General features: G+C 39.6%; 1 protein-coding gene across 2 annotated transcripts in view; it reads right to left on the bottom strand.

The window, feature by feature from the left end:
• Positions 1-16,528, bottom strand: part of SLC37A2 (solute carrier family 37 member 2) — an 84,083-nt gene that overhangs the window by 27,121 nt on the left and 40,434 nt on the right. For both annotated transcript variants that reach the window (XM_077457786.1, XM_077457787.1), the window contains exons 3-5: positions 10,311-10,401; positions 5,085-5,163; positions 1,767-1,902 (exon numbers count right to left, since the gene is read on the bottom strand). In XM_077457786.1, the coding sequence (XP_077313912.1) occupies positions 1,767-1,902; positions 5,085-5,163; positions 10,311-10,401 (306 nt within the window). The remainder of the gene's footprint in view (positions 1-1,766; positions 1,903-5,084; positions 5,164-10,310; positions 10,402-16,528) is intronic.

Here is a 16,528-nt window from a genome sequence, read left to right as displayed (position 1 = left end):
CGTCCCCCGTGATATCAGCATGAATCACTTCTGACAAGTTTCCGGTGCATCTCTGCCCTCCAATCAGCTCTCAGAGCTCTCCTCACCGAGGATCTCCAGTGTAACTACAGTTCTCCGCCCCCTTTTTGCTGAACTCTCAGACAAGTTTAAAATTCAGCACTTTGGATTTATGTAGAGAAGAAAGGGCTGCAGATAGACGGGTGCAAATTATGCAGGAGATTTTGTTTAATCTCTGTGTATCACCTGAGGCCAGCCACTTCACAGGGTATATGAAAGGGTTCACAACCACTTTAATATGCAATATAATATATTGCAGATTACTAGTCCTTAGATGTGATGGCTACATTTGTTTTGTTTTTTCAGACTAGGAACTTTTTTTTATCAAGTACAGAAAACACCCATTGATCCTGCCAGAAATGCAGTGTCCTGGGTGACAACCCAGAGAAAGGCATTAAAAAATAAAAAATAAATATATAGTTTGAGCCAATTTGCTCCAGCAAGGGAAAAAATGCTTCCTGATCCCCCTAGAGGCAATCGTATATGCCTTGTTTCAACTTCACCCATAATTATTAGTATCCAGTTATATTATCTATGTTTAGTTAATAATACAGTCCTTTCTTAAATCAATCTACTGAGCTGGCTAGAACCAGTCGTTGAGGGAAGTCTATTTCACATTTTCACTGCTCTTACTGTGAAGAAGCCTTTCTGTATTTGGAGATGAAATCGGTTTTCCTCCAAATGTAAAGTGTGCCCCCTTGTCCTCGGATGACCCTAAAGCGAATAGCTCAACACCAAGTTCACCATATGGACCACTTATGTATTTCACATGTTGATCATATCCCCACTAAATCTCTTCTTGTCAAGAGAATAGATTCAGTTCAGCTAATCTATCCTCATAGCTGAGCTGCTCCATGCCTTTTTATCAGTCTGGTTGCTCTTCTCTGGATTGTCTCCAGTTCCGATATCCTTTTTGAGAACTGGTGCCCAAAACTGAACTGCATATTCCAGATGAGGTCTTACCAATGATTTGAACATGGGGCAAAATGATATCTCTCGCTCTCTGCAGTCCATACCGCTCTTAATACAAGAAAGGATTTTGCTCACTTTGGAAATAGCAGCTTGGCATTGCATGCTATTAAGCTTATTATCTACCAAAACACCCAGGTCCTTCACCATCGACTCCCCCCTAGTATGTATGATGCATGCATATTCTTAGCCCCCCCCAAGTACATAACTTTACATTTATCAACAATAAACTTCATATGACACATAGTTGCCCAATTAGACAGAGCATTGAGGTCGGCTTGTAAGTTGGAGACATCCTGTAAGGACATTATTCTACTGCATAGTTTGGTGTCATCTGCAAACACTGAAGTGGTACTTTTAATCCCAGACCGTATATCATTTCTAAATATATTAAAAAGTAATGGTCCCAACACTGAACCTTGGGGTACACCACTAATAACCTCAGACCATTTGGAGTATGAATCTCTAACCACTACTCTCTGAATTTGGTCTTTTAGCCAGTTTTCTATCCATGTACAAACTGATTTTTCCAAACCTGTAGACCAAGGGTCTCAAAGTACCAGCCCGCGGACTGGTCACAAAAGGCCCGCAGGACTGGTCCACCAGGATCAGGGCCAGACTGGCCTACCGGAATACAGGGAAAATGTTCTTAATGCCAAAACCTAGCATACTGTTATATTGGCATTCTATTTTGTGGTTATTTTACATACTGGAATTGCTCTTTGATATAATGATCTCACCTGGAAGAGGATATAGTACCAGAGGGCGTGAATATTCCAATAAAAGCCCAGCCCCAGGAAAGCAGTGAACACACCACAGATGAACATACCACCGGACAAATAATAGCGCAACGGAAGACGTTCCCCAAAGATGCCACTGTAAGCAAATAAAATAAACAACAAGTAATAAAAAGATTATTTTGTTTTACATGCTCTCTATGGTCTTCCAATATCAGAAAGCTGCTAAACAGTAGGAACAGCATATTTACTTCATTATGATCTCTCACTTACCAACAATAAATCCATTTTGGCTGCTGTGTGAAGTAACTGATGGTTTTAAAGCCTCAATTCGAGGGATAGAATGAATGGCTTGAAGACAGTAACAAGCTGGTCTACAGTGTGATGTTTATATTTGGGGTAATTAACGTGCATTTGTCAAAGCTCACCATTGATAAAATATTGCTGAAGCAGAAACTGTTTTGCTTCTGCAAAAAACGTCTTCAAAAATAAATAAAAATAGGAGATTTGATCATTGTGTGCGGTCACTTTTTTAAAGCATACTTTATTTTACCATTTCTTTTCTGTGAATAAAATAAAAATTTAAAAATAAGGAGACTAATAAGGGGTCAGTTTTGGGCACAGGGATAGATTAGTGATGAGGAGATTTGGCAGATACTACTTTATCTCAGAATAGAGTCAGATAAATGCAGAAGTAAGGTAATCCACGTTTAATGTTTGCCAAATTCATAAACATTTTTTAAGAATGATTAGGGGCAAAGCACCCATTACTTTGTACGTTTCTGAAATTCCTGATAAAATAAATGCCAAGGCTTTTAAGTTATCTACTGTAAACAACCTAGTAAAAGTTGAAATGCAATAAAAAGTTTATTGTTTACTTTGAAATTTGCTACGTTGCTGGGTCTTCCAGAGTGTCTCAAACTTCCTATACAGCATGTAGAATATTTGAATAAAGGAATATCGTCAATTGGTACAATGAGAACTTAAATGGCAGGATCAACTACTGCTACAGACTACTTATTCGTGAACACTTTTCTATTTGATGAGCAATGATTTTAAAAGGAGTGACCCATTTGGCATTCTAATTGTTTGGGAACAGGGAATTTTTTTATATTTTGCTGGTTTCTTTGTACCCAAAGAGACATGGCAAGATGGAGGAAAAATGCCAAAGCTTTTGTACACAGCAGAAGTGAGCATATCCACATTAGCAAGCAGTTTACATGAAGCTGCTGCCTTAAGTGTATAGGAGTATGGAGATGAGAAATCTTCCACAACCTACTGTAATATTGCCTCTAGCTTCCTCTTTCCATTCTGTGTCCAACTCTTCCAGACGAGGCATATCTGGATCTGACTCATTTAAAGATAAAGGAGCTAGAGAAGAGGCCTGGCATTTTGTAGCCCTGAACAGAGTTGACTGTATTAAAGTAGTTAGCTGTCTGAGAAATTGTGACATAGATGTATAAAAATCTGCCTTTGTCATCCAGGGGACTCTTTGCATGCCTGAAAATGGAACAAGAGTCAGATGCAGAGACTGGCATGCAAGGGAAGCACTATCACTCTGAGGTTGAGTGTTGTGTGGGCTTTCAGCAGAGAAAATGTTTACCTTAGTTTTCACCATGCATATGTGCTGCTGGCGGCACGCTTCTGCTGCGATTACTCACAGCAGAAGCCGATCTGCAAGTGCTGGGAAATGGATGTCCATTGGCACCTGGGGATCGTTGGGCAGACACAGAACGGAGCTACAAGCTGCTGCAAGTCACTAATCACCACCATTGCGTGTGTGTGTGTGTGTGTGTGTGTGTGTGTGTGTGTGTGTGTGTGTGTGTGTGTGTGTGTGTATATATATATATATATACCCAGGAAATATACCATAGTTTGTATATGCTATAACTTTTGCGCAAACCAATTAATAAACCCTTTTTTGGGAATTTATTTTTCTTTACCAAAAATATGTAGCAGAATACACATTGGCCTAAATGCATGAAGATTTTTTTTTTTTTTTTTTAAATGAGATTTTTTTACTTTCTGCTACAAAACCTATATATATTTTTTTATTCCTCAAAATTGTCGATCTTTTTTTGTTTATAGCGCAAGAAAAATAAATAAAAAAAACAGTGGTGATCAAATACCACCCAAAGAAAGCTCTATTTGTGGAAAGAGATTATGTAAATTTTATTAAAGTACAGCGATTTATGAGCATGCAATTGTTAGTTAAATCGAAGCAGTGCTGTATTGTAAAAAATAGCCCGATCAGGAACGGGGTAAATCTTCAGGAGGTCAATTGGGTAAGTACACATTTATAGAGCAAGTGTATCTGGAAGGAGTACATAGCAACTCAGATGTAGACTGTGCTGTAGTGAAGTCTTCATGGTGAAAGGACAGAAGTACTGTAAATGCCTGAGTACCTAATAAAGGCTCTAGGTGGATGTGGCATTAAAGTGTGCGACCAGAGGTGTGATGTAACACCAGGTCATCCACCTGAGGCTAAACTGAGTGAATGAATTTTAGAGCCAAGTTTAAAAGTTTACACTGTATACTGAATACATTACAAATATAACCCTGATTTTTTACAATAACAGTCAGAAATACAGGGTGACCTTGTCCAGGTTGATGGTCAATATATAGTTCCAGGCTTTGTCAATCACAGTGGGCATACCCCTGAAGGGGTCTTCAAGATATGAGTTTATAGAAGATTCCAAAGAAAAAAAAAAAAAAAAAACTAGATAAACTATGATTTGTTTTTGTTTTTTTTATGGGAGAAGAGGTCCATCACCTTAGGACACTAGCAAAAAAATGAAAAACTCAAGTGTTTGGAGAGGGTTATTCCTTGAGGTGCATGTCCTCAAAAGCCTGCAAGTGTCTAATCATCTGAAGGTAAAACCCTAGAACCCAAGGTGCAAACACCCCAGCTGACATAGAGCCGTCTCTAAAAGTTAGATTTTGACTCCTGGTTACAATCTACTATGGATCCAACTCTCCACTAACACATACATAACTCTTATATAAGGCAGAATATTAAGATGAGGTTCTAAAAACCCATCCAAAAAGTTCCCCATAAAGATTAGTATACTGGTAGGCAAGAATCGGCAGTAAAAACCCAAGCAAGATCTGATGACTGCCATACCATTATGGTCACTTGCTCTGTTGGGTCACATTCTTTAACTTGTGCCTGGCCTTCAGCCCTGCTGGGCTCCAAATATTAGTGTAGCATTTTTTCTAATTTAGTAGTAGTAGTGGTAGTAGTAGTAGCAGCAAGAATAGTAGTAGTAGTAGTAGTAAGTACTTGTCAAAATCTCATTAGTAATATCTTCATATACTGACCTCAGGAACATGCCAATGGCGTAAGATACTAGAAACGCTGTGTCCAGAGACCCCAGAAGTTCTTTATAATTGGGACCATCTAGAATGAAAACACCAAATGTATTCTCTTTACATACTGTATTTCTATAGCAGCAGCCAAATTAAGCTATAATGTTGCTAATTTTATGTAAAATTATGGTATAATTTGTCGCCTGGTTGTCAGGCTGTCTCTAATTGTTTTATCCATTTTTCTTTCTGTATGGCTTTGAAAAAAACAATAAAAAAACAATTAAAAAAATTATGGTATAAACTTGTTCAGGCTTCAGAATGCAAAAAACACACTTTTTTTTTCCAAAGAAGGAAGTAGTAAGAATGTAGCACTAGAATTCCATATATTTAGAACGTACCATATATAAATCAGGAATTCAAAATTTCCTCAGCTGGAAAATATTTTGTACACATCCAACATGTGTGACTTCACAGAAAAATAATTTTCCACATAGATTTAGTCACATGTCAGCTATGGGTCTAGTGTTAAGATTTTCCAAACAAAAGAGAACTCAAGGAGAAGTGCCGAACATTAAAAATAACCTTGTTATTACTCATTGATTAAAATAGCAGAGGAAATAGTTACGGTGCTGATCTTAGGATATGTAAAAAAAAAACAATTATGGAATACTACAGATTTATTCCAAAGGCATTAATGTTGCCCTTCACACCTAAACACTTACAGTTGATGTAAACCTAAATACTAAAATCTCATATATTAAAGATTTGAACCTGAATATATTTTCAAATCAATTATATATCAACAGGTCTGATCTTCTGACATACAACATCTGCCACAATACACTAGTCAAATTGTGTTTAAAATTCTCCACTTTAAGAACATTTCTTCAGTTTTTTAATCATTAGTGGGGTCAAATCAACATTTTTCAACCACAATTACAAGAAAATGTGAAGTAGCTTGTTGTAAATTCTCTTGAATGTACAAATTTCTAATAGTATATGTGGCTTTCCTTCAGTAAAATCTATTAGTACCAAAGTCAAAAGCAAACAAAAAGTTACTGAATGTATTTACAATTTTTGTATGGTTCAACAGCCACTCAAAAAAAAAAAAAAATCTACAAGCGTATGGGTAGCTTAACCAGGGCCCACAGCTTAGAGCAGGGGTAGGCAACCTCAGCACTACAAATCCCATCATGCCTCTACGAGTCATGCCTATAATTGTCAGGGTCTTGCAACGTTTCATTAGACATGTAGCTTCACCACAGCTGGAGGGCCGAGGTTGCCTATCCCTGGCCTAGGGCTATGTGCTAGTAACGTAGGGGGTGACTAAAAACTCACCTGTGATCACGCAAGCATTATGTGACCATGGCAATGGGAAGCCGCTTAAAAAAGTGATTAAATGCAGTTTACAACCTTTACACAAGCCCCTTATCTGCTAATTGTGTGTAAATTAAATGATTCAGTGTTGGGTTTCAATGACTAGGGCCAATAAATGAGCAACACAAAGGATGATGAATGGTCACTAATGTACTATTTGTGCCAGCAGGTAAATACATTCATGGCATTATAATCATATCCTTCACTTTATTATGGAAGACGGAGGGCAATAGATGTCCAGAGTCTGCCATCTCTCTTTCATATACGGCCGATTTAACTATACTCTGTGGGGTCTACATAAGCATTGCTCACCTCAGTGGCAACACATGCATAGAATAGTCAGCCTTTCTTGGAAATGCCTATTCTTTTTTTCCTCCCATCCATGTTTGTTGGCATTGGTAAAGAAAAATATTGGTTTAGATTGGCTGAATAACCTTTTGGCAGAGCAGCAATGTGAAAAACACACACACTGTTACAATTTGCTTTTAACTTTTCTTTTGGTAAAGAAATCAAAAGCAAAAGATCTACAGGTCATTAAAAAGGCTGAATGTATACTTTGTGACACAGGCACCAGGAATATTTGGCTTTAACCATATGGTTACTAACTAATATATATATATATATATATATATATATATATATATACACATATATACACACACACATATACATATTTGTTTTTAAGGTTGAACTGGATGGACTTGTGTCTTTTTTCAACCTGGCTAACTATGTAACTATGTAACTATATATACACACACACATATATATATATATACAAATATATACACACACACACACACACACACATACACAGTTGTGCTCATAAGTTTACATACCCTGGTAGAATTTAGGATTACTTGGCCATTTTTCAGAGAATATGGCCATAACACAAAAACTTTTTTCACTCATGGTTAGTGTTTGGCTGAAGCCATTTATTGTCAAACTGTGTTTACTCTTTTTAAAATCATAATGGAAACAGAAACTACCCAAATGACCCTGATCAAAAAAAAATAAGTTTACAAACCTCAGTTCTTAATACTGTGTACTGCCCCTTTAACATCAATGACAGCTTAAAGTCTTTTGTGGTATTTGTGGGTGAGGCTCGTTATTTTCTCACATGGTAAAGCTGCCCATTCCTCTTGGCAAAGAGCCTCCAGTTCCTGTAAACTATTGGGCTGTCTTGCATGAACTGCACGTTTGAGCCACTCTGGGGAGATCTCAATGATATTGAGGTCTGGAAACTGAGATGGCCACTCCAGAACCTTCACTTTATTCTTCTGTAGCCAATGACAGGTCGACTTGTGTTTTGGATCATCATCATGTTGGAATGTCCAAGTAAGTCCCATGCACAGCTTCCTAGCAGATGAATGCAAATGTTCCGCCAGTATTTTTTGATAACATACTGCATTCATCTTGCCATCAATTTCGACCAAATTTCCTGTGCCTTTGTAGCTCACACATCCCCAAAACATCAACGATCCACCTCTGAGTTTCACAGTAGGAATGGTGTACCTTTCATCAAAAGGCCTTGTTGATGCCTGTCCAAATGTAGCGTTTATAGTTGTGGCCAAAAAGCTCAATTTTGGTCTCATCACTCCAAATTACTTTGTGCCAGAAGGTTTGAGGCTTGTCTCTGTGCTGTTTGGCGTATTGAAAGTGGGATACTTTGTGACATTTGTGTAGTATACTTTTCTTCTGGCGACTCGACCATGCAGCCCATCTTTCTTCAAGTGCCTCCTTGTTGTGCATCTTGAAACAGTCACACCACATGTTTTCAGAGAGTCCTGTATTTCACCTGAAGTTATTTGTGGGTTTTTCTTTGCATCCCGAACAATTTTCCTGGCAGTTGTGGATGAAATTTTAGTTTGTCTTCCTGACCATGGTTTGGTTTCAACAGAACACCTCATTTATCCACTTCTTGATTAGAGTTTGAACACCGCTGATTAACATTAATTCCTTGGAATTCTTTTATATCCCTTAACTGTTTTATACAGTTTAACTACTCTTTCCCGCAGACAGTGGCGTCACTAGGGTTGGTGTCACCCGGTGTCACCCCCCCCTCCACCAACTATAGTCGCCCCTCAGTACTGAACCCCCCCTCCTTCAGTGAATGAATGAAATACTTGTATAGCGCACAATGCGAACTGAATCGCCCCTTCCAAGTACACCCCTTACATTTTGTAAATATTTTATTAAATCTTTTCATGTGACAACACTGAAGAAATTACACTTTGCTACAATGTAATGTAGTGAGTGTACAGCTTGTAAAATAGTGTAAATTTGCTATTCCCGCAAAATCACTCACACTATTAACATCTAAACCGTTGGCAACAAAAGTGAGTACACCCCCTAAGTGAAAATTTCCAAATTGGGCCCAACGAGCCAATTCCCTCCACAGTGTCATGTGACTTGTTAGTGTTAGTTAGTGTCTCAAGTGTGAATGGGGACTAGGTGTGTTAAATTTGGTGTTATCGCTCTCACTCTCTCATACTGGTCACTGGAAGTTCAACATGGCACCACAGGACATGGTTCCAGTAATCCAGGTCCTTAGTCTGCTTGTCTTCAATTTTGCAGGCTTTCTTGTGCATTATCTTTAGAAGAGGCTTCCTTCTGGGACGACAGCCATGCAGACCAATTTGATGCAGTGTTTGGCATATGAGCTGAGCACCAACAGGCTGGCCCCCCACCCCTTCAACCTCTGCAGCAGTGCTGGCAGCACTCATACATCCATTTCCCAAAGACAACCTCTGGATAGGAAGTTCAGCACATGCACTCAAATTCTTTGGTCGACCATGGAGAGACCTGTTCTGAGTGGAACCTATCCTGTTAAACTGCCGTAAGGTCTTAGCCACTGTGCAGCAGCTCAGTTTCAGTGTCTTGGCAATTTTCTTATAGCCTAGGCCATCTTTATGTAGAAAAACATATTTTTTTTCAGATCCTCTGAGTTCTTTGCCATGAGGTGCCATGTTGAACTTCCAGTGACCAGTATGAGAGTGAGAGCACCAAATTTAACACACCTGCTCCCCATTCACACCTAAGATCTTGTAACACTAATGAGTCACATGACACTGGGGAGGAAAAATGGCTAATCGGGCCCAATTCTGACATTTTCAACTAGAGGTGTACTACTCACACTTTGTTGCCAGTGGTTTAGACATTAATGGCTGTTTGTTGAGTTATTTTGAGGGGACAGCCAAGTTACTGTTATACAAGCTGTACACTCACTACTTTACATTGTAGTAAAGTAATTTCCTCAGTGTCATTACATGAAAAGACAGAATAATATGTTAACAAAAATGTGAAGGGTGTACTCACTTTTGTGAATATATGAATATATATATATATTTATTTTAGGTTATTTGCAATATATCAGAGGTTTGTATTTTTTGATCCTTGGTGTATTTTAGGTTGTTTGCTCCTTAGCCCTGATGAAGTAGGAGTGTTAAGACCCTGAAAAGGTGTTGGCTTTTTCACTCCTTGCCATGATCAGTAAATGCATCCAAGTTCTATGGCACGCTCATCCTTTTTAGTTAACATCTGAGCTCCATAGGGACCATTTGGGAAACATATCTGCCTCTAAAAGTTAGGCCACCCCATTTTGTTATCCACCTAGCCTTGGGTCAAGAGCTCCAATAACACATATTCAGGGGAATTCAGTAAAGCCTCAACAGCAGTTTTCTGGTGAGAGTTTCCTTTAAAACTACCATGTGCCTAATTCGGGCAAGCCATTGCGCGAAATTCGGTAACATTATTGGCACAGGTGACAAATTCTGGTACTTCCAACTACTGTCAGTTTAAGAATCTAGAACAGTTTTATTAGCAATGATGTCATCAGTATGAGGTTAGTCTATTCCCACTTACCGAACGGGGCCCAGTTACACCATGTGGTGTCATTTTCGGAGAGGTTAGCTGGAGGGTTGGGAAATTCAGAGCAATTTTGATGCAGCTGACCCTGTAAGCACAAAACAAGACGTGTTATTAATGTACAACAGCTGTGTAAAGAGCCAGGATAATGTGCACTGACCTATAGGAAACAATTAGAAGTTAGTTCTTTGTAACTGGTTCAGTTAAGAAATACATTTTTATTGGTTGATGTGGGTTAGTGCATATCATTTGTACTCTGTGCTTACATATGTTATGCATATGTCCCAAGTGTCATTTTCTCACTACAGACATACAAGTGACTTGTAGCTAGTGATGAAAATGTTCACAGCACCCTGCATCAGTACTCCTCTCTGCACAGGGCACAGCGGAGGATCAGGCATTTCACACACCAGAGAGTTTCTTATGCAGAACGCAAGGAGCACAATTGGGGGGGTGGGGGGCAGGGACAGAGTGCTGGCCCCCCATTACAGGAAGTGCCTGAACAAGGACCTGTATGGCAGGCTCACCAGGGGATTTTACTGAAGGCTGCAGATTTAAAGTGGAACTAAATTTCCACTGTGTTAAAACTGATCAGACAAGCATTTCATTGCAAAAGAGGCATTGCATGTATAACACACCTACCCTACAGCAATCCCCAGACTGTAAACTAAGCCGTGCATGAGCTTCTCAGCCAACAGCAGCCAGGCCAATTCTCTGTGCCAGGGTGAATACATCCTGTGCCAGGCCAATGAAGATGGATGAAACCCAGCACCTAGGAGAAGGGAGCCTGGGAAGGCGAGTGCTCCTCCCTTTAGATCTGCTTTAAGAATATTGATAAAATTACTTTTGAAACAACATCACTTAGCAGCTCTGATGAAAAGTCCAGTATATTGGCTGAAGTAATGTTTTGGGTGTAGATGGCTCCTCTGTAATACCATTCTCACCATTGTTATAGGCAACCCCGGAGGGAGCAGCTGACAAACATATGATATGGATGATGGTTTCAATGAAAGGCGCTCAGTATAAAAGGGAACGCTCTGAACTCATGAGGGGGGACACCCCCCCCCTTCTGATTTTTGAAGTCAAGAAAAAAAAAAAGTATAAATTATATATACACTATTTTTAATATATCTTTTCATGTCACAACACTGAAGAAATGACACTTTGCTACAATGTGAAGTGTTGAGTGTACAGCTTGTATAACAGTGTAAATTTGCTGTCCCCTCAAAATAACTCACAGCCATTAATGTCTAAACTGCTGGCAAAAAAAAAGCGTGTACACCCCTAAGTCAAAATGTCCAAATTGAGCCAAATTAGCCATTTTCATCTCCGGTGTCATGTGACCCGTTTGTGTTACAATGTTTTGGGTGCGAATGGGGAGCAGGTGTGTTAAATTTAGTGTTGTCCTTCTCATTCTCTCATACTGGTCACTGGAAGTTCAACGTGGCACCTCATGGCAAAGAACTCGGAGGATCTGAAAAAAATAATTGTTGCGCTACATAAAGATGGCCTAGGATATAAGAAGATTGCCAAGACCCTGAAACTGAGCTGCAGCATGGTGGCCAAGACCATACAATGGTTTAACAGGACAGGTTCCATTCAGAACAGGCCTCGCCATGGTCGACCAAAGAAGTTGAGTGCACGTGAACAGCATCATATGAAGAGGTTGTCTTTGGGAAATAGATGTATGAGTGCTGCCAGCATTGCTGCAGGGGTTGAAGGGGTGTCAACATGTCAGTGCTCAGACCAATTTGATGCAGTGTGCAGTGTATGATCTGCATTGCTGTCGTCCCAGAAGGAAGCTTCTTTTAAAGATGATGCACAAGAAAGCCTGCAAACAGTTTGCTGAAGACAAGTAGACTAAGGTCATGGATTACTGGAACCATGTCCTGTGGTCTGATGAGACCAAGATAAAAGTATTTGGTTCAGATGGTGTCAAGCATGTGTGGCGGCAACCAGGTGAGGAGTACAAAGACAAGTGTGTCTTGCCTACAGCCAAGCATGGTGGTGGGAGTGTCATGGTCTGGGGCTGCATGAGTGCTGCCGGCTCTGGGGAGCTACAGTTCATCGAGGGAACCACGAATGACAACATGTACTGTGACATACTCAAGCAGAGCATGACCCCCTTCCTTCGGGGACTGGGTTGTAGGGCAATATTCCAAGATGATAATGACCCCAAACACACCTCGAAGGCGACCACTGCCTTGCTAAAGAAGTTGAGGGTAAAGATGATGGACTCGCCAAGCATGTCTCCAGACCTAAACCCTATTGAGCATCTGTGGGGCATCCTCAAAACGAAAGGTGGATGAGCGCAAGGTCTCTAATATCCACTTCTCTAACATGTCGTCATGGAGGAGTGGAAGAGGACTCCAGTGACAACCTGTGAAACTCTGGTGAACTCCATGCCCAAGAGGGTTAAGGCAGTGCTGGAAAATGATGGCCACACAAAATATTGACACTCTGGGCCCAATTTGGACATTTTCACTTAGGGGTGTACTCACTTTTGTTGACAGCGATTTAGACATTAATGGCTGTGTGTTGAGTTATTTTGAGGGGACAGCAAATTTACACTGTTATACAAGCTGTACACTCACTACTTTACATTGTAGCAAAGTGTCATTTCTTCAGTGTTGTCACATGGAAAAAAATACAATAAAATATTTACAAAAATGTGAGGAGTGTACTTATGTGAGATACTGTACATACACAGTGTTCTCTTATTCAATGTATTTTAACAGTTTTCATGAGGACACAAGCAGAACTCTCTGACCCTGTCAACCTAAATTAAATATACATAACTTTCCCATATTCCACATAATTACTTTTTAAACCACCAGTATAAAGAAAAAGTTTTACCATGTATTATTGACAATGTTTATTACCTTTAAGGAATGCTGCTATCTTATCAGACTATAGTTCACTAATTAGAAAAGAAACACTTTGACAGCAGTTGAACTTGAAAACTAAAAATGAACTATCCTAATCAATGGCGGCACGTCCATAGGGCTGCCCCCCCCTCCAGGCAGTCACAAAAAGGGTTCTTAAGTGCACAATGGAAATGCCACATCTATGTGCAATTAATGAGATTGCAGACACAGCGCTTCATTTGCGGGCTTCCGCCCGGCACTCATAGTATGTATTCTTATGGCCGGGTGGTTTGATTGACATCTGAGTTAGATGTCACTTCCTGTTTTCTCTCTCCCTTTGCACCAGAGAGAAAACCGGAAGTATGAGGAGCGGACTCCTCCATCGCTGCTGCTTGTGGAAGGAGACACCGCAGGAGAGGACAACATAGCAAGGTAAGTAACGCTGTGCTCTAGCGGAGAATGGGGGCAATTGATGCAACACAGGCTGCATTTGGTGGGACACAAATGTTCGATGTGAGATTGTTGTCGGAAAGTCCGACTGTGTGCATGCTCCATTAAACATTTGCTGTCGGAATTCTCAAAATTCGTGTGTACACAAGTCCATCACACAAAAATCCAAGCATGCTCTGAATCAAGCAGAAGGAGCCGCACTGGCTATTGAACTTCCTTTTTCTCTCAGCTCGTCGTACATGTTGTACGTCACCACGTTCTCACGTTCGGAATTTTGGGCCAACATTTGTGTGACTGTGTGTATGCAAGACAAGTTTGAGCAGACATCCTTCTGTTTTGTTGTCGGAAAATCTGATTGTGTGTACAGGACATTAGAATATTCCTCAATATTAGTACGTAGTACATGTTTTCAATATGAAGTATTTTTATAAAGATTATGCTTTTACATTTTATTTCCTAGTTTCCAGCCAATACTATTTCCCATACAATAAATTAAAAAAAATCTTATACTTTCTAAACCTTGACTCCACCTACCAGTCACTATTACCCTGGTCCTGTCATAGGTCAATATAGTCAGTCCAGATATTTCATTAGTTCTAATTCTGTAGTCTTCCCACAAAGTTTGCTAAACCCAAAACCATTTCACTTTTTGTCCATCCCTGCACATACAGCTATTGGCTGACGGCTGTTTATCACGTGATCGGCTGTGATCCTTTCACAGCCGATCACTAAATGTCAACAAACTGATCGTGTGTGAGGAGGAGATTGCGGTAACATCTCGTTACAATATTTCAAATATTATATTCAATATTGTCCAATTATTACTATACTTCCATATCAGTGTTCTCTTATTCAATGTATTTTAACAGTTTTAATGAGGACACATATTTCAGTCCTGATATTTCATTAGTTCTAATTCTGTAGTCTTCCCACAAAGTTTGCTAAAGCCAAAACCATTTCACTTTTTGTCCATCCCTGCACATACTATACAATAACAGTCAGCATGGGTCTCGGTCTGTCACTGCTATACTGTCTAAGTCAGTAGCCCAATTTTAATTACTATGGTTTATTTTTTACCTCTTCTATGTCTTAAAATATGAATTATAAAAATATCATAATAAATCTGTACACACACATCTTGCGTTTTTTTTTATAAGTGTAGCACTAACCCCCGAAGGAGCTGCTGGTTTGATTGGGCTTACCTTCTTCACCTCGATTTGTGTCTAGGGGGTTCCCGTGTTAGATGGCCCAGAAACTTTAGAGACTGACAACAGATCCGCTTAAAGGGATTTTTATTTGCAAAAAACATAGTTAAAGAACAGTCTCTTAGTATAGAATCAGAGGGTTAGGAGGAAAGTCCAGGTACTCTTAGTGTCAAAGTCAATGATAAAGGACTTGCTTACTTCGACTAAATCCAGAGAATTGCCATTCACAGCTGGGTGTTCACTCAAGCTGGATAGTCCCTCTCTCACAAGGCCTAGCAGCTCACAGGTGCTTAAATCAGGAAAAAGTCTCTGCCACAGACTTTGTTGCAGAACATGCAGGAAACTAGGACTTGTAGAACATTTGTGTGGTACCAGTATCTTTCAGCTGGTTCGGCGATACCCATGAGATTGGATTCACTTAGGTCCCTCAGCCTCACCAGGCTGTTGCCAAGAAGCCAACCCATATGTGGACTTCTTCTGAAGAGTCCTCCCCTGGATAGCTACGAAGTTGCTGGGCCTCTCCACAACCGGAGACAGCACCGGACCACCTCGGAATCCTCTCTTTAGTTTTCTTGCCTCGGGCCAGCCAGCCCCGAAACAAAGTCGGGTGGATCCGCAACCCAGGCCATAGCCTTCCAGGTCCCGGGAACACTGCTTGTCACCGACGCTGGTAAACAGCCATTGGCCAGCGGCTGTTTACCACGTGATGGGCTGTGATCCTTTCACAGCCGATCACTAAATGTAAAAAAAAATGATCGTGTGTGAGGAGGAGATTGCGGTAACATCTTGTTACAATATTTCAATTATTATATTCAATATTGTCTATTTATTACTATATACATCCATATCAGTGTTCTCCTATTCAATGTATTTTAACAGTTTTAATGAGGACACAAGCAGACCTTTTTGACCCTGACAAACTAAATTAATATACATAATTTTCCCATATTCCACATAATTACTTTTTAAACCACCAGTATAAGACGTTTTATCACTTATTCTTGACAATGTTTATTACCTTTAAGGAACGTCATCTTATCAGACTATAGTTCAGCTGCTGTCAAAGTGTTTTGTTTCTAATTAGTGAACTTAACTAAAAATGAACTATCCTAATACACTTTCACCCAGTAAACTTGGGACTGTTTTATAAAAAATATGAGACGTTAGAGGGTAATTCACGACTGACATAGTATTGATGTTACATGCCCTTATATTATGCAAACATCGTGAGTGTTTTTCGTGAGATAATTTTAAATTAATAAATAATTGTTGTACTGGATTACGCTATGTGGATTTTTCTTTATTGCTTGCAATGAACAATATACAGATGAAGTGTCCAGTGAACAGCGATTTTCCCTTTGATTGATAAGCGTGTTAATCAGCAGGGTCTGGTGAGTGGATTACCTACAGGGCTGGGGCACAAAATGGTGTGGTGATGGAGACTTGGGATTGCTGCTAATATTTTCTTCCACAATCGTCAAGTTTATACTCACCTGCTTTTTCTTAATGGACTTTCACTGAGTGGATCACCATTTGATAATATGTTTAAGTGGACTCTTAAGCAATTTCATTGATATTTTTAAATATTTCATATTTTTGCACTAGCGCTGCTAATGTTTTAGAAATTTTTCTTAGACATATATTTGATGCATCTCATTTTATTGTGCAGCTGCTAGCTATTGTTTTATCAATA

This window comes from Lithobates pipiens, unplaced genomic scaffold (genome assembly GCF_037356315.1).
Source record: "Lithobates pipiens isolate NorthernLeopardFrog02 unplaced genomic scaffold, aLitPip1_a1.2 Scaffold_27, whole genome shotgun sequence".
Classification (NCBI taxonomy): domain Eukaryota; kingdom Metazoa; phylum Chordata; class Amphibia; order Anura; family Ranidae; genus Lithobates; species Lithobates pipiens.
Note: the sequence above shows the minus strand (reverse complement) of the source record. Positions and strands in the feature narration are given on the sequence as shown.